A 25,403-nucleotide genomic window follows, 5' to 3' on the forward strand; every position below is an offset into this window, starting at 1 on the left:
CATTGTACCCCTGTGTAAAACTCTCAGGTGAGTTTCCATTGAATATAGGAACATAGGAGAGATTCCAGACTTCTAGTGGGACATGGATGGGTCTGGCCTGATCTGACTCCTATCCCTGTTAATTCTGTTGAGCGTCCCGAACATACTCACACACTTGCATACATGTGCTTGCACTCGTGCACACACACACACGCACACCCCAAAAGAATCAGGTTAGAGCCATGTAACAGGGTGCCACAAGCAGCCCGAGGGGTTATACTTCTGCTCCCTGAGCTGTGGAAGACACAGATGGGAGTGGATGAGCCTCTGGGAGTGGGGACCTCGTCCCCATGCTGGTCCTGCTGCTGGGATCGATCCTGTCTTCCTTCTCCACTGGTCACTGCTCCTGTGCTCCTAACTGCTCTGGAAATATATGCCTTTTCCCACTTCGTTTTCTTCCATTTGGGAGCGAGGAGCATGTTGGTTCCGCTGGCATCTCTCTGCAAAGTGCGGTGTGCAGTCAACCTGCACCTTTGAGTGAGCGCCCAAGCTCCCCACCTACTGTTGCTTTCTGACACTTCTCCTACCTGTGAGGCTTCATGTATTAAATCTTCTGTGGTTTTCTGTCTATTAAATATGCTGCTCCCCCCTTTTTTTGTCCTTTTATCTCTCCCAATAACGTTTGGAGTCATTTAAAAAAAAAAGATTTTATTTATTTAGTTGAGACAGGGAAAGAGAGCGAGCATGAGGGATGGGGAAGGGGAGAGGGAGAAGTAGACTCTCTGCTGAGCATGGAGCCCAAAGTGGGGCTCGATCCTAAGACCCTGAGATCTCAAACCGAGCTGAAGGCAGACGATCAGTCAACTGAGCCACCCAGACACCTGTCTTTTTTTTTTTTTTTTTTTTTTTTTTTACAATTTATTTATTTTAGAGACATAGAGAGAGTGTGAACATATGCAAGCGCAGTGGGGAGGGGCAGAGGGGAGGAATCTCAAGCAGACTTCCCACTGAGCATGGGACCCAAGGCAGGGCCCCTCTGTGGGGCTCAGTCTCATGTTCCTGAGATCATGACCTGAGCCAAAATCCATAGTCAGACACTTAACAGACTGAGTCACCCAGGAGCCCCTGGAATCCCCTTTAGTGATGTCTGCAATTTTAGGATCACCTTACATGAGTTCTAGAATGATCCCCAACAGAGCACTAACAGCAAAAGCCCTGATTTTGTGAATCCCCTGGAGAAGGCTTGTCACTGTTGTCATCTCCGTTCTCTCGTCTGGAGCATTCAAGTCTGCTGTTACAGTTCCGGGTCCTCAGAAGACACGCCTCAGAGGTTGCTGCACCTTGGGCTGGATGCTGACACACACAGTGCTTTCTGTGACCTCCAGGCTCTTCTGCGTTCTTGCCAGCTTGGTGTTGGTGTTGGTGGACATCTGCGGGCAGGTGTGATAGGCCGTCTGCTCTGCTCTTGTGCCCTTCTAGGGAAGCAAGGAAAAGGAAGGAGGTGCTCAGTCTTGGTTACCATGGCAATGTGGTGGATCTTTGGTGAGTGGGGGATGGGAGTTGGCAGGCTGGGGGACCCTGGGTGAACCTCCCCCTCCAGATAGGGTACTGATGGTGGCCATGTGCTCCCAGGACACAACGCTTCTAAAATGTACTCAGCTAAGCTCCACTCCCAGTTTTCAGATCCTGGCCTGAGCTCATAGCAGACTTCCTGCAGATGTTCCTTTGAGAGAGGAGGGCAATCTCCTCCCAGCAGGCCTGTGAACTCAGGCCCCAGGGCATGCTTACCCCTGCCCTGGGCAGATGCGTCCCACATTGATCACCCCTTGTTTTCCCCAGGGAGCGCCTGGTCCACGAATTGGACACAACAGGGGAGCTCTTGGTGGACCTGGGATCAGACCAGACATCCTGCCACAACCCATTCAATGGTGGTTACTACCCTGTGCAGCTGGGCTTCGCAGAGGCCCAGAGCCTCATGGCCTCTGACCCTGCTGCATTCAAGGGCCTGGTCCAGGAAAGGTGATGAGGTCCCAGGGCTACTCCGGTGTGTGTGGTGGGGGGAGAGGGGTGCAGGAGCTTTTGGACTGGTTAACTTAGGCCTCTGCCTGGTTCTCCAGGGGCCAATTAATTGTGTGGCCTTAGAACTTTAACCTCTCTGAATCTGTTTCCTCCTCTGTCCGAAGGGAAGGAAACAGCAGAGCTGGCTGAGCCCCATGGGGTGCGGTGGAGGGGTGACAGGGGTGAGGCGCAGACAGCCTGCTCTTGCGACCTCTCGGTTGGGGCGGTGGGGAGACAGGGCTGACCGTGAACCACTGGGCTCTTACAGCCTGAGGAGGCAAGTCTCAGCCATCAACAGACTGGCCAAGGAGAACTTCTTCTTTTGGGACTATGGCAATGCCTTCCTCTTGGAGGCCCAAAGAGCAGGTGAGACACAATGAAGGCGAGGTGAGGGGCCAAGACCCTGGCACTGGGCACTCTCCCTTCTCACCAGCCAGGAGTGGACCTGGCAGGTGCCCGGCGGGAAGAGGGGCACGGCATGCAGCTTTCACTGTGCCCTTGCCCGGGGCCTTCTAAGAGCTGGTCCCACCAGGTCCTTGGCCTCTGGGCCTCAGTTTTTCCATTTGTCTTAAGAACATCTGGTGCCACAAAGAGTTGGTAGGATGCTTGGATATAAGGTCCAGTGAGGGGAATATACAGCTTAACTTTTCTGAGAAGGAAATTATTTTTTAAAAATGTAAATTCAATTTATTAACATACAGTGTATTATTAGTGTCAGAAGTAGAGGTGAGTGATTCATCAGTCTTATATAATACCTCGTGCTCGTACCATCATGTGCCCTCCCTAATGTTCGTGGGAAACTTTTCTGTAGAACAGGTGACTCATGCTGGAAGGTAAAGTTCAGATGATACAAAACTACACAGAGGAAGGTGGCCCTCCCAGCCCTGTCCCTGCACCAGGCCCCCTCCTGGAGTTCAAAAGTTCTGGTGGGCCTTTGGGGGCACCGAAGGACCTGGCACATGAGGGCAATGTGGACATGCCCCCGCCCAGCCCCACAGCAAGGGCAGACTTGCTATAGTCTTTGCCTGGCCTCTGTTTAAATCCCCCTCTGGAGAGGGGTATGAGTCCTCGCCTCGAGGCAGTATGGCGCAGCCCTCAGACCCTCCAGCTGATTCTGTTCGGCTGGCTGCTCTGCCGACAGGAGCTGACGTGGAGAAGAAAGATGCCAGCAAGACGGAATTCCGCTACCCCTCGTATGTCCAGCACATCATGGGGTAAGTGATGGAGTCACTTCTAGCCTCTGGGTCCTAGACACTCAGGTTGGCAAAGTCCTGAGGTAGGGAGAAACAGGAGATAATCCGAGGGAGATCTGGCTGAGCAGGGAGGCCTCGGGGTCAAACCCAGCAACACAGGGACACGGGATGGGAGGCCTCAGGATGCTTCTGGAAGGTTCACCAGCCCATTTGCACACAAGATGGGACCAAAGAGGGAGAGAGGGAAGAAAGGCGATGGTCTCCTTCTCAGGTTCACTATGGGTGAGGAAGCAGAGGCTCAGGGGGCCACACTGCCAAGCTACATACAGCAGGGAGCTGTCCAGAGAGGAGGGTGGGCTCAGGGGACAGGTGAGGGAACAGGGGACAGGGGACAGGCCAGGGGCCTAGAGCCCACCTAGAAAGGTCAGTTTGCCTAAGGCAAACCTGGTCAAGCCCCCCACTTAATGTTGCTCCCAACTACTTCGATTTAGCTCATTGATTTTCAGGTTGTCTTTGTAACAACACTATAAAGGAATTTCTGCCTGTTTGTATCCCAGCTCCCTGCTCCTGCAGCAAGAAATGATGCAGATCTAAGAGGAGGGACAGAGAACATTGAGGGGAGAGGGGTAACACTGAGGGCAGAGGGGCTGATGGGGAGGGGGGAATGATGTAGGAAAGATGTTAGAGTTGGAAGCCAATAGCCAAGAAATATTTCTAAGGACATCTTTGGTGCAAAAAGGTGGTTTTCTTAAAGCATGAGGACAGGACCCATGGGCACAAAGAACTGCATCGGTGTCATGAAGAGTGGCGCATTATGTACTTTCAAGTTGGATGGGGGTTCAGGGATAGCAAAAGCCTCTAAGGAATTCTGGAAGCAAGGTTTCCAGGACCTTGAGGAGGCTAACTGTTGTTGGGAAAAGATAATTTATTACTGTCTAATAAAACCTTAGTCGTGAGACCCTTCAGATGTACAACCGTGGGCCATATGCCTGAGGGGTGATTGCCAACATGTATTTTAGGGAATAGAGATAAAGGAAATTTCCAAAGGAATTTTTATATGTTAAAGTAGACTTACAGGATCCTTGGGGGATGAGTGGTTGGGCTAGGATTGTCTTTTGCCCTTAGTCAAGTATTAACATGGAGGCAGTTGAGTCCCTAGAAGAATGTAACTCTGCCTGTTTCAAGGACTTATCAATGGGCTGTAGGTAGTAAGGAAATTTAACCATTTTCCTTCTGCCTTTGTTTCCCACATCAGGGGCCTGAGGGAGGAGGGATCTAGGGGAGCAGAGAGGCTGAGAGGGAGGTGGGAACAGTGAGGGAAGGGAGACTGAAGGGAACTGGGGAAGGGAGGTGAGAGGGAGGAGGGAACAGGGGAGAGAGGCTGAGGAGGCGGGGCGGTGGGGGGGCGCTGAGCGGGGAGAGGGGACCTGGAAGCTTCTAAACTTGCTGTCCAGTTAGTGGCTCAGGGGCTTGCAGCAACAATTCTGGACACAGGATAACTTCACTATGTGTGCCCACATCCAAGCCCCCCCAGCCAGCATACAACCTTCACCGCTCTCAGTTCTGCAGCACCTGCAGGCCTTCCCTCCAGGTTCACGGCGCCCCATCAGTGGGTGCAGCCAGGCTGGGGAGCCCCGAGGCTAGGAGGCATTTTGTCTTTGCAGGGACATATTCTCCCTGGGATTTGGGCCTTTCCGCTGGGTGTGCACGTCAGGGGACCCCCAGGACCTGGCAGTCACAGATGAGCTGGCCACGTGCGTGCTGGAGAAGGCCATCGCTGATGGAGGTGAGGCTGTGGGACGGGCGACGCTGACAGGCAGGTGGCCCAGCAGCGGCTCCAGGGCAGCCCACCCCCTTGACGCGGCCCCCTTCTCTGCTCACCTCCAGCCTGCCGCCCCCGCCCCGCAGGCGCGAGCGCTGGGGGCCTCGGGGTCGTGCCTGTGCACGGTGCTCCTGGTTCTCGCACCTTTCTGCTGTGCCCGCTCTGCTTTCCCCGCGTCGGAGCTCCTGCCCCGGCCCGAGGCTTCTCCGATACATAGCGCGGCTCTGCCTTCACGCGCGGATGGTGGTGGTTGACCCTCCACGGACGACCGGCCCCCGCCCCTGGTTTAACCTCAGTCCCTTTATGTGTAGTGGATTTGACGTGTCGCTTATCACGTGGAGAGGAGGAGACGAGAATTTTAGGAAACGTCCTCAGCCATCTTAGCTCCTACCCCCACTTCTCCGCAGCCTTTCTGCAGGTCCCGGGCACCTTCTCGCCAGTTGTCTGTGAGGGTCCTTCAGCCTCGGCGGCTCCTTTTCAGACCCCAGGGACCGTTCCAGGCTCTGGGGGCTGGGGGCACGCCCAGGTTACCCGGATGCAGGGTGTGGGAGGAGCCAGGCGGGGGCGGGGCGGGCCGGGGAGGGTCGGGGTGGGGGCGTCGCTGGGGACCGGGAAGAGGAGTGCCGGGAAGGCCTCCCGGGAAGGGGAAGGGAAGTAGCAGTGCTCTCTTAGATATCCTCCAGGTGCTAGGGGAGCTGGCGGGCTGGTGCGTGTCCATCAAAACGCCCTCCGGGAGGAAGCCCTAAGCTGGTGCACCTGCTGGCCGCTGCGGTGTAAATACTCTGGTTTCCAGCGAGGCTGCACACGGAGCTGCAGCCAGCTCTCCCCCAGACACGTAACCTCAAGAGCACAGAACCTGGTAAAGGTAGTGAAGTAATTTGGCAGTGATGACTTGTGAGCATTGCCTTCATTTTTAATAAAAAATTTTTAAAGTGTGAGTTCTTAAAAAAAGTCCCGAGGAACACAGCTACCCTCTGACTCCAGCTCGCCCTTCACACTTTACCCTACTGGCCTGTCTTACTGAGATAGGCCGAGCTTTGTTCTACCTCAGGGCCTTTGCATTTGCTGTTCCCTCTGCCTAGAGCACTGTTCGCTCAGATCTTTGTGTAGCTAGTTCCTTCTTAGCATTTAGGAGGTAGCTTGACCATTACCTCTGCAAAGACGCCTTTGGTCCCCCTGACATCCCCCCCCCCTCCCACCGCAGTGAGTACCTCACCACACTTATTTCCTCCCTGGTGTGCAGCAGTCTCTGTTCCCAGTGCCTGGCACAGCACCTGGCCTACGCTGAGGACTCAATAAATGTTTGCTAAGGGAATGAATTATTAGGCAGGGGGGGGGTCACACACATCATGTGACTGTTGGCATTACTGATTCCAGAATTCAGATGGCCTGGTGGGGTACTGAAGATGGGAGCTTCCTGACCCTGTGTCTGGGCTCCATGATGCTTGCAGGACAGATGTCTGCTATGCTGAGCACTTGCCAGCAGGAGGGCCCGTGCCTGAGCCCCACAGAACAGGGGACCCTGGGGCCTGTGACACCCTACTTTCTCCCTGCAGTGAACCTGGCTGTGAAGCTGCAGTATATGGACAACATCCGATGGATCCGGGAGGCCGCCAAGCACCAGCTGGTGAGGGCTTGGCCTGGCGGGAAGCAGGGGTGGGCCTCTGGACTGCCCTCCCAGAGGTGGGGGGCTGGTATATAAGAACCCCAAGATGGTGCCAACATACCCTGTGAGACTGCTTAGGTGGCAGCGTCCTTGGCCTCATAGGAGACAGCAGCAGCCACCTCATCCAGCAGGCCTCTGAACAAAGAAGCCTGGTGCCTTTCAAATGGTGCCCTGGGGCCCTGGGGCAGTGACCAGGGTCAGTTAGGTCATTGCTCACTCAGATACTCCACAAGTAGCTCTCTTGAGTCAGGCCTCCTGGCTTTTCCTCTGTGTGGCCTGGGGTGAGTGGCTCAGTCTCTCTGAGCTTCCCGTCTCAGCTGTGCATTGAGATGCCAGTGACTGTGTGCACACCCGAGCTGTGGTGGTGTGCATACTTGGAACAGGCCCTCTGGGACAGTCTGTGCAAGAGGCACGGCTAGGCCCAGGGCTGAGCAGAGATGCATGCCGCTGCCTCGTGTCTGCTTACATGCATGTGAACATGGATCAAGGTGATGCTGGGTGGGGTCTGCTTTATACAGACTGGTCAGAAAGGTGTCTCTGAGTATGGAGTACACAATAATTATGGAGAACATACTAAGTATGGAGCTGAGTTGTGAGTTTGGGTCTGAAGGCTAGGAGTTTGGGGGATGGGGGAGCTGCCCTGTGACAGTCAGGGAGGTACAGGACCAACGGAAGCACAGGCCCTGAGGCAGCAGCAGGCCTAGTGTACTGGGGACAAATGAAACACGAGCATCTGGCTCACACGCCTTTGGCCACAGACCTTGATGAACAGACTGCCTGCTGGACACACATCCAGACTAGTGTGTTCCTGGCCTAGAGGTCCTAGGGCCAGAGAGGGACTCCCTTGAGCACTGTCCCTGCTCCTGGGCTCCTGGGGCCCAACACTACCTACCCAGACTCCTCCTTGGCCAGTGATTGGCATACGTGTTTCAACCACAACCCCCATGTCAACAGTGGTCTCTGTGTCTGCTCAGAATCTGAGACGACCACCCCACTGTTGGACTTGAGAATCTGGGCTGTGGGGAGGTTGGAGCAGGAGCAGAAATGTGTAGGGCCAGTCTGGAGGTGGCCTGGAGAAGACAAGGACCTGGCCTTGAGGGAAGGGCTCCCACAGAGCAGGAAGGGGCTAAGGGGAGTTTGGGAGGTCAGGGTCATGGGGAATGGCCCTCTGGATGCCGCTACAAGGGTGATAGAGAAGCAAGACTGTCTCTTCTGTGTTTGAGTTGAAGTTTTCTGGAGGTTGTGTTCTCCATACTTACTTCACATTGCTCTTTGCCTTAGGGAAAGATGGTGATCACAGAAGGCCATCCTTTTGTGTTTTTTTTTGTTTTGTTTTGTTTTTACATTTTAATTGAGTTTCTTTTAAGGTTCACTCTTGATGGAGCTGGCAATCCTATGCCCATTCCTCCTCGATTTTCTTTTTCTGGATCCAAGACATCTGAAAATCTCTGCAGTGCTGATTTCTAGTATAGTCCTTCCCACATGACTCTGAGGCAGCTGGCGGGAGTCTAGTAAGGCTGTTAGCAAGCCACATGCAAGAGAAAAGTGGTTCAGCTCACTGTGCTGGCCGGCACCTCGGCCCAGACAGAGCTGTTTTCCAGCTCAGGGTCAGGGCTGCGGCTCCCTCCGGCACCCACTACTGAACCTTCCACCTCATTCCAGGATGAGTGGCCAGGCAGTGGAGAGAAACACCTACGTCCCCTTTGGAGAATCCAGGGTTTTTCAGTCTCAGCACAATTGATGTTTGGACCAAATCATTTTTTTTTTCAGTTGTGGCAATATATACATTACCATAAAGTTTTCCATTTTAACCATTTTTAAAGTGCAATTCAGTTGCTTTGTGTACCCTTACATTGCGTACAACTATCACCACCATCTGTTTCCAGACTTCTTCATCTTCCCAAGCTGAAACCCCACCCCCATTCAGTATGAACCCCCATTCCCCTCCCCTAGCCCCTGGCGGCCACCACCCTACTTTCAGTCTCTCTGTATTTGACTGCTCTAGGGACTTCATGTGAGTGGGATCGTGTAGGACTGGTCCTTGTGGGACTGGCTTCTTTCACTCAACATGATGTGCTCAAGGTTCATCCACACTGCAGTGTGTGTTAGAATTCCCTTCCTTTTCAAGGCTGAGTAATATTCCATTGTCTGCACAGAGTGTATCTATTTTTCTTGTGCATTCATCCATCAATGGACACCTGGTGTGCTTCCACATTTTAGCTGTTGTGAATAATGCTGCTGTGAACAAGAACAACCGCCAGCTGCCTCAAATATCAGTGCGAGTGCCTGGGGGCTGGATAAGTCTCCGTTGGGGCAGGGGGTCATGTTGTAGGATGGTTAGCAGCACCCCTCCCATGCCCACGCCAGCAGCACCCAAATGTGTATCCAGGCTTTGCCCCTGCTTGAGAACCACTGTTCGTTTTCACTTGCTGCCGCTTCCATTTCATGGGAGCGACCTGTCTCACCCTCCAGAAGGGCTGCTCTTGGTGTTTTGTCCACAGGCGCCTGGCCATGCCACCTAGGACTCAGGTGCTTGTGGGCAGGTGGCTCAGCCTCTTGCCCCAGTATTTTCGTCTATAAAGTGGAGCTGAGGATGAGGATCCCAGCACCTTCCTCACAAACACAGCAGTGAACGATGGTGTGCAGAGAAATTGCGGCTGTGCTGGGCACAATCTGAAATTGCCTTAGGTGATGTTCATATTCTTTTTATTGAGAGGACTCAAGCCGGAGTATACTCCTAATAGGTAACACCGCGAGAGATGGGCAGGTCAGGGTTTCAGAGACCCCTCATGGGGTTAAGCCTTGAGGCGCTGGATCACAGAGGGGCATCTGGGGGGCCCGACTGTGTGTGGACATGCAGAGGGTCAGCGTGGTGGCATGGGGGGGGGGGCTGGACGTGAGGGCCCGCCTCAGGCCCACAGACTGAAGAGCTATCACACACCTCGGGGTGCTCCACAACCTGCCTTGAGGGGACTATCTGGCTGCTGGTGGACCTGTCACCCAAGTTGCTGCCTGCACATCACTAAGTCACCGAAGTGCCTCTTCTCTACCTTTTCCCCGCAGGTAGTGGGGTCCCAGGCAAGGATCCTGTACTCAGACCAGAAAGGCCGTGTGGCCATCGCTGTGGCCTTCAACCAAGCCATCGCCCGTGGGGAGATCAAGGTAACACATTCTGGGCTGCAGGATGGAGGCCTCCCCTTGTCTCCTTGCCATCAGCGCTGGCATGGCCCGGAGGCCCCGTGGTCTGTGTTTGTGTCAGGTTGCAGGGCAGATAACTGGGGAGCAGGAGTGAGGAGACTTGGCCTCAAAGCGAGCCTCTGATATGGTTCCTGCTGTGTGACCTTGGGCAAGTCAGGTGCTGTCTCTGAGACTCAGGTGCCATTTTCCGTTAACCCCAAAGCCTAGGTGTGAGGATTGAGTGACTCCTCTTTCTTGAATTACCTTTTTTAAAAAATTATCTTTTTATAAACTATGACAAACTTTCCTAGCTTTCCCCCATTTTATTCCCAGTCAGCAGCCCACCGTGGAGGACCTGGAGCTCTGGGGACACCCATTTGGAAGGCTGTTCCGCAAAGCTCTTTCTAGTGTCCCTGGGTTTGAGAGTGCCAGTGATCAGCTGTGAAAGGGAAATCAGACTGATGAACATGATGCCTGTCCTGGTGGGTGGTTGAGGTGGTGGCAGGGACAACAACCCTAGTCCATCTCAGGGAGCACTGCCAGAGCTCAGCATGCCTAGGAGGAGGGCTGGGGCCGCTCCACCAGGACTCTCTCTAGGCACATTCTTGTCCAGGCTGTAGTTGGCCGGTTAGCACGGAGAGCAGGGAGTCTTTGTCATTCATTCCACACGCTTGATTGGGCACCTCTTCCATGCCAGACTTGTTTTGAAGGACTGGGGACTCCGTGGCAGAGAACAAAATAGGCAGGGTCCCATCCTCATCCATGCAGTAGGGAAGAGAAACTGATGTTGCGGGATAAAGGTATAAGTCTAGAGGGAACATCAGATGGTGATGGACATGAGAAGAAAGTGAATGGCGGTGAGGGGGTGTGGGTAATGGGGTAGAAGTGGCAGGGAGGGCGTGATGAGTTGGGAATGAGCGGTGGCTTTCGACGGGGTGGGGATGATGGGGTGCAGGTGAGGGGTAGGAATGAGTGTTGACTTTAGACGGGGTGGTCAGAACAGGTCTTCTGAGTTAATGGCTGTAGAACTGAGAGCTGAATATCTGGAAGGTGCTAGAATCTCTGGGGGATGGCAGTTCAGAGCAAATGTGAAGAGCAAGCTTGGCCTGTTTAAGAAAAGGAGAAGAAGGCCTCTTAATTCAGAAACATGGGGAGTTCCCCTTTCAGCAAGATACCTCCTCTTACGCTGGGAGCCTATGCAATTCTATGACAACTGGGAAGGGCTGGCCATAGGGCTAACCATAGGCCATAGCCCTAACCATAGGGCTAGCCATGGTTCCTTTGTGAGACACTCAAGAAAGATTCCAGTTTGGTGCTGGAAAGAGCTTGCTTGTTGCAGCTGTGGGCTCCGCTGCCTTCCTCCTCCTGAGGACAGCCAAGTGAAAGGTGTATCTGGGCCAGACTAGCACTCACCTCATGCTTGTGGGCACAGAATGTGCCCCTTTGCCCCAGCACCTTTACCTCTACCACTTAATTATTCCAGTTAGAACTTTTTTTGTAATGGAACCACCCTGTGCCTGGCACAAGGGAGCCTGGTTGGCCTGTCCTTAGCCATGACCCCACTCAACCATCAGGGCTACACTGTATTCTGTCATTGGGGTGCAGAGCTGCCGACCTCCTGGCACCACGTCACAGACTTCCAAGCAGCCTGAGATCTTTTGGGAACAGGAAGAATTGCCAACACATGCATTTGAAAAATTAAACCCCCTGTGCTTTCACCATGTGAAAAGTCTGTGTCCTCACAGAGAACGGCAGCACAGGAAGGATCTTGGTGATTTCCTTATCCAGAAAACCAAGGCCTAGAAAGGAAGCATCCACTCGGCACCCCTGCCCCTTTCCTTAGCATGCAGACTCAGGGGAAAGCCCAGATTCTAGTATACTGTGTATGGATTTAAATCCCAACCTGTCCACTCACCAGCTCTATGTCATTGGCAAGTTTCTTCTCCTCACTGGACCTCAGTTTTCCTGTCTATAAAACAGGCATGGTAACAGGCATAGCTATCTGGTTAGAGTGGTTGAGACTACCCAATGAGCCAATACGGCCATAACACGTGGGTGGCCTGCACGTATAGAAAGCACCCAATCTGTGGGATGAACCTTTTGGTAGCTACAGGAAGCCATCAGAAACATCTATGCTTTCTCTTGTTGAGGAAGGTATATTTCCTGGGGGAGCGATCTAGAGGGTTTCTGGTGTGTGCCAGGCAGCTATGGTAGACACTGCCGACATCTCATTTCCTTCTCTGCTACAGGCGCCGGTGGTCCTGAGCCGAGACCACCATGATGTGAGTGGCACGGACAGCCCCTTTAGGGAGACCTCCAACATTTACGATGGCTCTGCCTTCTGCGCAGGTGAGAAAGACAAAAAAAATTTTTTTAATTGTTTTTATGTTGGATTTGATTTTGTTTAAAAATCAGTTGATTCATTTCAGTCAGTCATAATGATGCAAAAAAGGTTCTGGCATCTGAGAGACTTGGCATAGGGTGACCAGCCCAGCACACAGGGGTTTTTGGGATCTGGGATATCTGGTTTTAAACTGGGATAGTGTTACACAAAATGGGACAGCTGGATGCTGTAGACTCAGGTGTGTTCCTGACCCTGTCACTTGCTAGGTGGTCCTCAGCAAGACACTTCTAGTCTCTGAATCTCAATTTCCTTATGTGTGAGATGGAAATAACCACAGTACCTACTTCGGAGGTTTGTTGTGAAGAATGAGGTGAATTAATACGTGTGGAGCTTTAGGTCATTGCCCTGCAGCTGGCATTCAATAAGGTTATCTGCTGCACCTGATGTTACTCTTCTGCTTCTAAACCTACTACAATCATAATCACCACAGAGGCTGGTGGGTTCTAGTCCTGGCATAGCTCATTCATTCCCAGTACTTGGGGGTTCCTTCCATTACGGATGGGATCTCAAGGAAAGGAGATAGACACTCAGGAACCCCATCTGTATCACTTTTTTCAAGGAGTTGATATATTTCATGTAAGTTATCAAATTTATAGGTATAGAGTTGTATTTCTATATTTATCTGTCTAATGTCTGTGGGGTCAGTTGTCATGTCTCCTTTGTCAGTCTTGATATTGGTCATTTGTGTATTTTTTCTTTGTTCTTGATCAGTCTGGTTGGGAATTTATCAAATTTGTTGATCTTCCCCACAAAAAGAAGCTTCTAGTTTCATTCATTTTTTTCTATTGCTTTTTTGCTTCCAAATTAATTGATTTCTGCTCTAATCTTTAGTATGTCCTTCCTTCTACTGGCTTTGGGTTCGACTTGCTCTTCTTTCTCTGGCTTCATAAGGCAGAAGCTGAGGTTACTGAATTGAAACTTTTTTTTTCCCTAATAGAGGTATTTAATGCTCTGATTTCCTTTTAAACACTGCCTTAGCTGCATCCTGACAATTTTTAAATGTTTTTATTTTCATTCAGTTCAAGATATTTGTTAATTTCCCATCAGACTTTCTCTTGGATCCATTGTTACTTGAAATATCTTCTTTAATTAATTAAATTTTTTTTAAGAGAGAGAGTGTGTGAGTTCAGGGGGAAAAGGGCACAGGGAGAGAAAGAGAGAGAGAGAGAGAGAGAGAGAATCTTTAGCAGGCTCCATGTTCAGTGTGGAGCTCAAAACAGGGCTCAATCTCATGATCCTGAGATCATGACCTGAGCTGAAATCAAGAATAGGAAGCTTCACTGACTGAACCACCCTGGCACCACTAGAAGTACCTTTTAAAATTTCCAAGTTTTAGGAGATTTTTCAGATACCTTTGTTACCGACTTCAGGTTTAATTCCATTATGGTCTGAGAACTTACTTTATATTTGTTCTGTTCTTTTAAAATTGTTAAGAGTTGTTTGGTGGCCAGAAGATGGTCTATCCTGGTGCACTTGAGAAGAATATATATTCTGTGTTATTTGGTGGATCCTGCAGATGTCAGTTAGGTCAGGTTGGTTGATAATGCTGTTCTGGTCATCTGTATCCTTATTGATTTTCTGCCCAATTATTCTGTAAATTAAATATAGAGAGAGTGGTGAAGTCTCCACTGGTGTTTGCGGATTTGTCTGTTTCTCCTTTAGGGTCTTCAGCATCTTTGCTCTGAGTATTTTAAACCTATGCTGTTAGGTGCACACTCGTTTCAGTATCTGATGTCTTCTTGGAGAGCTGACATCTTTATCATTGTGTCATGTTTCTCTTTGTCCCAAATAATATTCCTTGCTCTGAAATTCTCTGATATTCATATAGTTTATATTCATACCTGTGGCCACTGTAACAAGGTACCACAAACTTAATGGCTTAAAACCACACAGATGTGTTCTCTCACAGTTCTGAAGGCTGGAAGTCTGGAATCAGATCTGGTGAGCTAAAGCCAAGATATGGCTGGGCCGGGACATCTAAAGAGGTCCTAGAGGACGTTTCCCGGCCTTTATTAGGTTTTAGGGCTGCGCTTCTTGCATTTCACAACCCAGTATAAGGAGGAGAGTGTTCCTAGGATTCTCCCTGTCTTCTCTGGGAACACCCAGCTGGGTTTTGGGAAGAAGAGCCTGCTAGGAAACCCACACATTCTTATATCTGTGTCCCAGAGGTCTCAAGGTTTCAGGCAAGCTCATGCTTGTCCTTTAGCAATTTGTTAGACACACGTGTAAGGTGACCAGATTCTCTGTGTAAGGGCCTCTCTCTCCCCAGATTGTAATGAGTTGGTTGACCTGGGACCTCAGTTCTCTGATGGGGACAAGGACATTCACTAATTTGTAGTTACTTATTTTTTGTTGTTGTTTTGTTTCATTTTAAGGGTGGGAGTGACTCTCTTGGCTCTCTGCATTTATGGGCTAAAATCAGTACCACCATCCCTTTAATTCTTTTGTTCTTTCTGCTTCTGGAGCACTTTATCTGGCCTTCAGAGCTGGAGGACATAACTGTACAGGTTAACAGTGGGTACTTGGGCACTTGTCAGTACTCCAGCTTTGCGTGGCTCTGCAAACATACATTGTGGCTGTTTCTAGAGTCTGTCCTTCAGGCCCCACTCAGCCCATTGTCTCCCGGGTCAGAGCCTGGCCTGGCCCCTAGCCCGCGGCATTCAGGGAATAATGGGGCCGTGGCCTCTGTTTCCGCAGACATGGCTGTGCAGAACTTCGCAGGAGATGCCTTTCGCGGTGCCACCTGGGTCGCTCTTCACAATGGCGGGGGTGTCGGCTGGTAAGGTTTTTGGAGAACTGGGGGCTGTGGGTGTGGGCTGGTGTCAAGGTCTCAGGAGTTCCCTCGAGGGTCCTGGGCCCTGCCTCCCCTTAGCTCCCTCTGTTAAGGGCTTTGCTGTGATGTGTTCCTCATGTGAGCTGGAAATAACAGGACATGGCCGAGCCACTCTACCTTTCAGGGTCTTACTTGTCACACTGGACACAAAGGCTGTAAGAACCGTCCCTACCCTTATCCTGTCCATTTTCCCTTTGCTTTCCCAGATGTTTTCTCAGGAATTCTCAGTGCTGTCCTAACCCAAGCCTTCTTCACTGATGTTGTCCTGGGCAGCTGGGCTGGGAGGCGGGAGACCTGGATTCTGGGGTCCTGGGTCCCTGGCTCACAGCTCTGCCCTGCCAGGCCTGTTTCCAGTCTGTGTCATGAGGAAATTGGGGTTTGCAGGTGGGTCTTATTCCAGCTGACAGTGACAATTCCATCATGAAGAGGTCTGCTATTATTCTGCACTCCTAGTTCTAACATGTGGGGTTTTCCCACACCACCAGGCAATTCTTTGACGCCCAAATGGGTGTCCACAATTCAACTCAATTCTGACACTGCTCAGAGACAGTACCAGATCCACAGGATAAGGGCTCAGTCCCACAAGGATGCCACCACCCCTGATGCTGATCACAAGTCTGGGTTGTCACCTGTGCATCTGACCAGTGTGCTACAAATCAGAGGTTCCCACAGTAGCCTCCCTGGGTTCTATTAATATGCTTGAGCAGCTCATAAAACTCAGGAAACCGGTATATTCACTAGATTACCAGTTTATTACAGAGGATATCAACGGGTGCAAGTGAATAGCCAGCTGAAGAGATACAGAGGGAGAGTTCCCAGAACAAAGGAACTTCTGTCCTTGCAGAGTTTGGGGCCTAGCACTGTGGCACGTGGGAGCGCTCTGGTTCCCCAATCTAGGACCTCTCCAAACTTGTCCTTTTAGGTATTAATGGAGGCTTCATTATTTAGGCATGATTGACTAAATCATTGATCCCAGATTCAACCTCCAGCCCCTCTCCTTTCACTGGAAGTCTGGGGCATGGGACTTAAAGTTCCAATCCTGTAATGATATGGTTGGTTCTGCTGGAAACTAGCAACCCCCCTCATTCTTTAAATGCAATCCAAAAGTCACCTCATTCACATAACAAAAGAGACTTTAACCACTCTTAAAGCTTACAAAATTCCAATTTTTAGGAGCTCTGTGCTAGAAATGGGATGAAGACCAAATATATAACTCATTATAAGGCACAACATCACATCCACAAAGAATAATGATTAACTAATATTTATTATACAAAGATGGTGTGGCAAGTATTTGCTAAACTCTTTGAATCTACTCTCTCACCTAATCGTAGAAGAAAATGCATTTTACAGATGAGGAAACTTAGTGACCTCCAGCTGTCCCAGCTGTCCCCTCTTCCCAGCCTGGGTAGCCGGCAAGTCTGGGCCCTGGCGCCAAGCTGGACTCCAGGCTCTCTGGGACAGCAGGGAGCGCTGCGGCTTCAGAGAGGAAGGCAGCTCCCTCGCTGGCCAGCTCTGAGCAGACCTCTGAGCCCATTCTGGCCAGAGGGAGCTTGGCCTTGCCCTCCGCAGCCAAGTCCCTCGGCACTGAGCTTCCCAGAGCATTCCGCTGCGCTGGCTTCAAGGCCAGAATTCTGAGCCGTTGCCCAGTCAGGCGGTCTAATTAATGGAAAATGTGACGGGCGCGTGTGTTCTTTTGGATACACAAGGCTGTTGAAAACCAGGACAGAGAGTGCCTGGTGGAGGGGTACCTGGTGTTTTGTCACTAGATGCTGAATTGGTGCTGGAGGTGACGAGAATAAGGTTGAGTAACATGCCCAAGGCCACAGAGCTGGCGGTGGAACCAGGATTCGAATCTAGATCAGTCATCTCCCAGGATCCACCTGTCGTTGCCAACTGAGCCACAGGGGCAAGAGGGATCAGAGCAGAGCTGGCCCAAGAAAGCATCCTGACATGAGGGCTTTGGGGCAGGAGCCCCTGCATGGGGAGTTCCCAAGAGAGGGAATGCTCCCTGCTGATTCCCAGGTTGCTCCCACCCTCTGGCTGCCCCTAGGCTCTGTAGACAGGACTGCACACACCCGCATAACCTAATGCGTCAGATGCCCCTGCAAGGCTTACTGTAAAATCAGCAGGAGGAAAAATCTGCACCTCAACCATTCCTGTTCTGGGAGGAAATCACTTTTCACTTGTCAGCTAATTTTTTGTTGTTGTTCTACACAAATCCATTTCTGAGTTATAAGTTTTCTCTGCTATTTCTTAATATGCTTTCGATATTTATTTATTTGGCAGAGAGAGAGTGAGAGCAAGCAAGGAACAGGGGGGAGGGGCAGCGGGAGAGGGAGAGGCAGGCTCCCTGCTGAGCAGGGAACCCAACTTGGGGTTGGATCCCAGGACCTTGAGATCATGGCCTGAGCTGAAGGCAGCCGCTCCACCATCAGAGCCACCCAGTTGCCCCTGCTTTCAGTTTTTATATCATCTGCTGTCTCCCTGTTTTGGGGCACTTCTGTTTCCAGGACAGGCCACTTTAGCTCTGTGTCATCTTCTCTTTCTCTGCCTCCGTGGAGCCCCTCTTTCTGGTTGCTTGCTTGAAGTCTGTGCTCATGCTGTCTGTCCAGTGGTCCTTGCTGTCTGCTGGTGTTTCGAGAGGGTGTGCACAGCCCAGTGTGTGAACAGGGACTTTTGGACCATGGGCTGCAGAGCAGGAGGGGTCAGCAGTCAGTCTCTGGTTTTAGGCTGGTTGGTCTGCTGGGTTAACACAGGTCTAGTCTCCTATCCTTATAGAGAGGGTGTAGCCACCAGCCAGTCACTAATCGTCACTGCCAGCCTATAAAGCAGTTGTGCATCTGGATCCCAGGTGATGTGGCTTCTGCTAGCCCGAGGATCGGTCTGAGGACTTGCAATGTTCTCGACCTCCATGTACATAAATCTCCTCGGCCTGCACCTCCAGGGCAGCAGGGTATCTTCGATGTAGAGTTTTGTGGCACAATTGACAGCATGGATTCTGAAGTTGACGTTTCTGCACGAGTTAAGCTTGTTGAACTTCATTTCTCATTGACAAAATGCTCCTTGTAATAGCAATAATGGCTTTATAAGCTGGTGGTGAAGATTAAATAGTGAATGGCTAACGCTCACAGTATCGTGTGCAACAGGTACAAGGCCTTCTAGACTGACATGCTAGCTCGCCTGATCACCACAACAGTCCCCTGTAAGAAATAGCTGCTACCTAGGTGGAGAAATAACTTTGCCCAGGTTTCAAAATGAGCTCCATTTGCAGGAGGCCTGGCCCGAATGCATGTGCTAACCTTACCCTGTGAGCTACCTGTAAGGGGACCATAGCAGGATTGGGGAGTGGCATGCCTCCCATAAACCTTAACCTTACCAGGTGTGTACTGTTTGGGATTGGAGGTGAAAACTGTGGGTGTTTTGAACTTTAGTAGCTGCGGTCACATTTCCTTGTATAAAAGTTCCAGTTTGCGTAACCTCAGCACCCTGGGTGTTACCGCGTGGGATTTGCCAGACTGGTGGGCAAGGGGTGACAAATCCTTGTTTTGATTTGACTTGCTTGCTTCCTATTTTTGTTTTGGGTTGTGAGATTTTTCTTATGGACTGGTTGTTCTTGTTCTATTTTAGACATAGGATGCTGGTCTTGGGTGCACGTCCTTTGTGTTTAAACATCATCTATAGTGTCTGTGCTGGTTGGGTTTTCCAGGAGGCAGAAGCTGAGGTGGAGGTAGCGTGTGTAAAAGGCTTACTGGGAAGATCACCTGAGAAAGGAAGTGCGGAGCAGGAGCGAGGGCGCCCTCAGTCTCCACACACACCCGCCAGCCTTGCCACCTAGCGGTGGTGGGCGGCAGATTCTGGGTGCAAGAAGGCCATCAAAGGACCCACTTAGGGTAGAAATGGGCAGGCCCTCGCCATGTTAGTGCTCTATCTCTGCCCTGAGAAGGACCCTAAGGAGTTATTGCTGTAGACTGTGAGCTAACCATGTTCCCCACAGCCAGGCTTTCCAGAAGGGTCACCCATGCAGGCCTCTCTTCAAAGATTAAACTTCAAAGTTTAATCTTTATCCAGTGACTTCTTATTCTGGCTCTTCATTTTTTTTTTTTTTAAAGATTTTGTTTATTTTATAAAGAGAGAGAAAGAGAAAGCATGCGTGTTAGCGGGGAGAGGGGAAAGGGACAGAGTGGATGGGAGACGGAAAAGGAAAGGAGAGAATTCCAGAATCCCAAGCAGACTCCCCGATCAGCGTGGATCATACAGTCTCACAACCCCAAGACCATGACCTGAGCCGGTACTAAGAGTCTGATGCTTAACTGACAAGCCACCCAGGCACACCAAGGGCCCTTCATTTTTTAAACATTGCTTTAAAAGACATTCCTCCTCCTTCCCAAGTTAAGAAAATGCATGCTCCTAAACTTTCTTTACTTACTATCTATTTTTGAATTTTTTTTTCTTTAGTACACCTGGCACCAGTTTTTATTTGTGTGACATAAGGCTCTACTTTTTTTTTTCTCAATGGGACAGTTAGTTGTCCCAACTCCATCTATAAGCAGCCCCCCGTGCTCTGCGATGGTGGTGCTGCCTTTATGGTCTCATCTTCTGGGGCTCAGTGTGTGTGATGTGTGGGCAAGGTTTGCTGAGGTTTGCTGGGCCGCTTTGCTCTCTAGCAGTCTGGCCTACAGGCTCCCAAAACAGAAATGAAGTTCTCATCTCCAAAAATTCCTCTCTAGTTGAAGGATACACTGAAGTCCTTGCTCGGCAGCACTGGCTCACATCTGCTTTCCCTTCTGTCACCCAACATCAGTCCCTGATAGGTGATGACTGATGGTGACCTTTATCCACCTGGAGGCTGGTGGGAGATGTGATGGGACCCCGGGGGCCGGCACAGGGCCACCCAACTCTGGGACATGGGCTGAGGGCAGAGCAGGGGCCGCTGCCCATTCACAGAGGTACTTGATTCTCACGTCGGGAGTGGGGAGCACAGCTGGCTCCTGTGGCAGAGGGCTCCTCACCTTCTTGGTGGGAACTGGCTGAAATTGTCAGTAGAGCCCAAATGGGGCAGAGAAGCAGGTAGGGCCTGAAGGATCTGAGACTAGAGAAGCTAGGTGCCTCTTTTGGGTACAGGAAGGAGGAAGAGCAAATTCTCTGGGAGCAGGGACTGAAAGGCCAGATGCTGTGTTCCCAGGGGTTTGTGTTGGGCAGTAAGGCCTTGGCAGGTGCCGACAAGAGGTGGGGCATTTCCTATGTTCGTAATGGAAGGGGGTGGGAGGGGTATAGTGATGCTATCAGCAGGAAGGGCAGCCGGGCCTTGTTCATGATGCTAAGGGTGAGAATAGAGATCCAGGGGTGCCAGGAAGGAGAGGATGCCCATAGTCGATGGCACACATGAGGAAAGTCAGACTGCACTGACATGCTTCATTAAGATCCCCACGACACCTACTGCAGAGATGAATGAACACGTGACCGTATCACGTCCGCGAGGGGAGGGAGTACAAACAGAGCCCAGAGAAATCTGGTTGTTAGAAAATAAGAGATATGGAAAATAAAGGAACTTGGTCTTCAGATCAAGTTATCAGGACCCCAAAATGCGCCTAAAGCAAGCTGAAAGAGGAGGCAAAGGAAAGGAAGAGCATAAGGAGAAATCAGGTAGAATGACCGTTGAATTGAGCAGCCCAAGAGCCCCCAGGGAAGCATGGGATATGGAATGCTCTCAGAACCTCAGAGAAGGAGGTCACGTGGGGAGGTGACATGGTCGAGGGTCCTGAGGGTGGGTGTGGGGTGCACGGAGTAAAGCATGGAGGTGCAGGTGGGGAATGTGCAGCCCAGTGATTCCTGCTTCCCTGAGGTCGGGGAGAGGACACAGGTTCTACCAGCTGCAGCTGCAGCAGCCACCCAAATGTGCGTGCACTTCCGTCCACTCCAGGCAGGGGCAGGCCTGGAGAGTGGCCTGGGAACCTCTTTGCCTCTTACAGGGGTGAGGTGATCAATGGAGGGTTTGGCCTCGTGCTGGACGGGACCCAGGAGGCCGAGCAGAAGGCCAGGATGATGCTCAGCTGGGATGTCTCCAACGGAGTAAGTAACATCCAGTCCTTTCCCGGGCCTTCTCTGGGGACAGTTCTGTCAGGCCGAGCCTCTCTCACTGCTCTGCTCACTCTCTGACCTCTCTGGCTGTGCACGTGCCCGTGTGGCCCTGCTGGGGCTGGGGGGGCGTCCTCCCTCCCCATGACCACATCACAGGCCAAGAGAAGAGGTGGTGAGCACAAGTGACCAGGTGGTCATGGGGAGGGTGTGTGCAGGCAGGTTATGAGGGGGATGGGGAGGGGCTCAGCGTGCAGGGACCCAGGCAGCTGGAGTCAGGTGAGGGGGTAGCATCAGAGTGGGGATGGAGGGGCCTCTGGAGGGGCGCTAACCAGTAGAGGGGGTGGTGAGGGCCACGAAGCTGTGAGGGGAAGGATGAGGGGTGGCAAGCATGGCAGCAAAAAAGGCAGGGAAGCCCTAAGGCCTGAGGTGGAGAGAAGGAAAAAGCCTTAGGGAGGATGGTTCCTGGATACTTGGACGTGGGTTAGGCTGGGTAGAAGGTTGGCAGTTTCAGATCAGGGAGGGGGCTAAATACATAGTCCAGCCAAGAGAGAGGGGGTCCTGAGCTAGAGGTGGGAATGGGGTAGACGTCCAAGATTGCTGGCCCCATGCACAGCACAGAGGGACCCCGAAGGGGATAAGGGTGGGGATTTGCAGCCCAGCTGCAGTGTGTCCAGAAGACCCTGTTGGGAAGCTGGTGTTGGCAACAATGGATGCCCTCTCCCCTCCCTCCCCCACCACAGGTGGCTCGGCGCTGTTGGTCCGGGAACCAGAAGGCCTACGAGATCATCTGCCAGACGATGCAGGACAACAAGGGCTTAGTGGTGACGCTCCCCCATGAGGTGGCAGACGAGTGCATGCTGCAGCAGGCCCTGCGGCCATGAGGGGAGCCCTAGAGTCAGCCTTGCTTCCCTCACCCCCTTGATTCCTGTCCCCACCCCCAGAGCCATAGCACACCTGTCACTGCACACCTTTGTCTCCCAGGTTAGCAGTTTCCCACACAAACCCTCATGTGGCCTCACGACTCCCTGGAGGGCATGGTATGGGACCATCCACCATTTACAAATGAGCCAGCTCAGGCCAGAAGAGATGGGAGTGTTTGCCGCTGACCTCTGGGAACCCTGGGAGGGCATGAAAGTCTGGTCCAGAGCCCAATCCTCTAGCTCGCCATAGAGTAGACTCCAGGAACTTTTGGGGGCCGTGCATGCCACAAATACTGGGTATCAACCAAGTCCCTTCAAAACCCCTGCCTCTCCTCCTACCAAGGGACCAGGGTTTCCTTTGGCCAGGTTTGTATCAGTCATTCTGCCTCCTGTCCACCTTCCATCCACGCATCCAGATATCTTTCCATCTGCTGGCCTGTCTTGCTGTCTGCGATGTACTTTTTGCCCCTCAGTGCCTCCAGCCATGGGCCCAAAGGAACATGGTCAGGCGCTGGGTTCGAGGGTCCATGGAGGAAGACAGGGCAATAAAGGATTAGGAAAGAAAGAAGCCATGTAAGGTGTCACGAGCAGGATGGCCATGGGCTGGTGGGATGGGGACAGACAGGGTCCCTAAAGGGACAGTGGTATTTTGTGAGAAAAAGGAGAGAGGAGGGGAGCCCCCGACTGCTGCCACAGCATGGAGTGCAAGAAAACGCAGTCCAGGGACACCTGGGTGGCTCAGTGTGTTAAGCCTCTGCCTTCAGCTCAGGTCATGATCCCAGGGTCCTGGGATCAAGCTCCCCCCACCCCAACGTCGGGCTCTCAGCAGGGAACCTGCTTCCCACTCTCTTTCTGCCTGCCTCTCTGCCTACTTGTGTTCTCTCTCCCTCTCTCTGTGAAATAAATGAATAAAATCTTTAAAAAAAAAAAAAAAAGTAAAAGAAAATGCAGCCCAGTCCCTTTAGAGGGAGTTCCACTCCGGAACCCTGTTTGCAACCAGGTGTCCTGTAGGAGCCCTGCTGGGCCTGAGGCTGTATTCCTACACGCTGCCCCCCTCCAGATCTCTGATCCCTACAGCTGCTGCACCCATACATAGCCCAGGTTCAGATTTAAAGCGTCCAGACAAAGGGAGTTATGTGGCCATGCTTTTCCAGGCCTTCCTTTTGAAGAAGGCATCCCCCTTTTTTAAAAAAGATTCCCCTACTTTTAGGGCTCCCTTCTGCCTATTGCCTCAATTCCTGGTTGCCTGCTGCCCCGTCCTCTGGGGTGCTGCAGGATTTGGGTGTGAGTGGCTTTCCCCATGTGACCACCTAGCTCCTTGAGCTGAGACCAAGGTAGTAGGAGGAAACAAAGTAGCAGTGGGATGGGGGGTTGGGAGAGAGTGGGGAGAAAAACCCCCAAAGACAGCACTACCCTCTGATGGCAGTGAGGACATTTGTCTTATTTGGGTCACACTGGGGGACCCAAACCAAACCCTTTGCCTTCTTCAGAACAAGCCCCTTTGGGGAGGGGACTTCTAGCTTCTTCTGCCCTTCTAATCCAGGGCAGACCATGGCTTCACCCTCCCAGGAGATAGGGTTGAGGGGGCAGGGAAACTGGGAGACTGCTTCCCTGTCCTTAGCAACCAATGAGACATCCCCTTGATGTACCATGTTTCAGTAGTAGTTGTAGGTGTACAACATAGTGATGGGACAACACTTCCCCTTTCCTTTGTAATTAATCAGGATTTAGAAATGAAATGCCAAGACTCTGATAAAACTTTGATCTGTTTAATTTTGTTTATTTACTGGAGAAGGATTATAGAGGCCAAAACTTGCCTTCTGGAATCCCAACGTATGGGTGTGTTTCTTTTATAAAATAAAAAATTATCCTAAATTAATAGGTAGATGTGGGGGCCTGGCAGTACTTAGCTTTCCCCTAACCCTGCCTACCTGCTAGGACCTTGGGGACCTTGGCCTCTCTGAACCTCAGTTTTCTAAACTGTATAACAGAGTATAACACCTGCATCTCAGTCAAGGGGTGACCGTGGTTCTGCTTTATTCTCATCCAGGTTCTGCTTTATTCTCACCTAAGCTGTATAACAGAGTGTAACACCTGCATCTCAGTCAAGGGGTGACCGTGGTTCTGCTTTATTCTCACCCAGGTTAAAAAAAGGAGCCAAGTGAAGGGATGAATTTCCTGCCCCTCTTCTTCCATCCTTCTCACCCCACCTACTGATGTTGGGCCCTGCTCCCTTCCCTATAGACATGGAGGGCCATGCAGGGAGTCAGGCTGAGGTGGTCCCACCACACTTGCTGGCTGTCCAGGCCAGGAGAAGCCCTCATGACCTCACCGTGCAAAGCAGGGCACCTTTGACTGTGCACCTCCTTCTCATTATTGCCTAACCTTAGATCAGCCAGCCGCTGGAGCTCATTGACAAATGACCCACCCTACACAGAGAATTTAGAAAGCCACTGGGGGATGCGTGTCTAAGGAACACAGAGAACCTGACACCCCTCCCCCTCTACACCTGCAAAGAGGAGGCCAGTCTAGCTGGGCTCTGTGTCTTTAAACACTAGCTATTTGTCTCCTCCCTAGTGGCCATTTCCTCCTTTTCCCTTACTCATGAAGCCCCAGTTTTGTCTGGGCTATAGTATATACATCACCCCATAGTTGATTTCAGGACTGCTTTGTTCTTAGGAGTGAATATTGGCCAAGTTCTGGCCATGAGACGAGGTAGAAGTAGGACTTCTGGGAAAGCTGTTGCTTCTTTAATAAAAGTGGATAGATGAGGCTGAATTGCTTTTGGCCCTCGCCCCCTCCCCCTGCCAGAACCTCAGGTGTGGTGCCCAGAAGCATAGCAACACTGCTGTGAGCACAATGACTGCAGAAGCACATGGAGGATGCTCATGGAAAGACAGTGGTCCCCGGGCTCCTGGCAGTGTGTGAAGCTGCTGTGCCAGCTCTGCTGGTCCCACTCCAGCCTCGGCCATCCTCACCTGTTAAAGCCGTCCCAGTCGGGCTTCTGCTGTGTGCCACAAGCTCAGTTCTAAAACCTCCCATGGTCTGTCCACAAGTCTCCATGGAAAGCACCCTGGTGCCTGTTATCTGTGTAAATATTCCCTCTTCCTTCAGAGAAACAAAGAGGGCATGTCCAATGTTAAGACAGGACAGTTCTTTTCCCATTCATCACCTTCCTTTAAGAGCAGGGAGGCAGGGCTCAATGGCCAGCCTCAGGCCATGGCTCAGGGGGCAGCTAACCATGTGCAAGGGCCTTGGACCCTCTCTTGG

The 25,403-nt window shown here is 51.6% G+C and overlaps 1 protein-coding gene across 1 annotated transcript in view; it reads left to right on the top strand.

Annotated features, from left to right (window-relative positions):
* The window catches only part of UROC1 (urocanate hydratase 1), a 41,631-nt gene extending 17,619 nt beyond the window's left edge, over positions 1-24,012 (top strand). The window contains exons 10-20 of the mRNA XM_059161940.1: positions 1,459-1,521; positions 1,819-1,998; positions 2,306-2,403; positions 3,179-3,251; positions 4,895-5,016; positions 6,609-6,679; positions 9,782-9,880; positions 12,145-12,244; positions 14,997-15,078; positions 21,105-21,204; positions 21,954-24,012. Coding sequence (XP_059017923.1) covers positions 1,459-1,521; positions 1,819-1,998; positions 2,306-2,403; positions 3,179-3,251; positions 4,895-5,016; positions 6,609-6,679; positions 9,782-9,880; positions 12,145-12,244; positions 14,997-15,078; positions 21,105-21,204; positions 21,954-22,094 — 1,129 coding nt within the window. The 3' untranslated portion in view covers positions 22,095-24,012. The remainder of the gene's footprint in view (positions 1-1,458; positions 1,522-1,818; positions 1,999-2,305; positions 2,404-3,178; positions 3,252-4,894; positions 5,017-6,608; positions 6,680-9,781; positions 9,881-12,144; positions 12,245-14,996; positions 15,079-21,104; positions 21,205-21,953) is intronic.
* Positions 24,013-25,403: the final 1,391 nt, after the last annotated feature.

The sequence above is a fragment of the Mustela lutreola genome, chromosome 2, assembly GCF_030435805.1.
Source record: "Mustela lutreola isolate mMusLut2 chromosome 2, mMusLut2.pri, whole genome shotgun sequence".
Lineage (NCBI taxonomy): Eukaryota > Metazoa > Chordata > Mammalia > Carnivora > Mustelidae > Mustela > Mustela lutreola.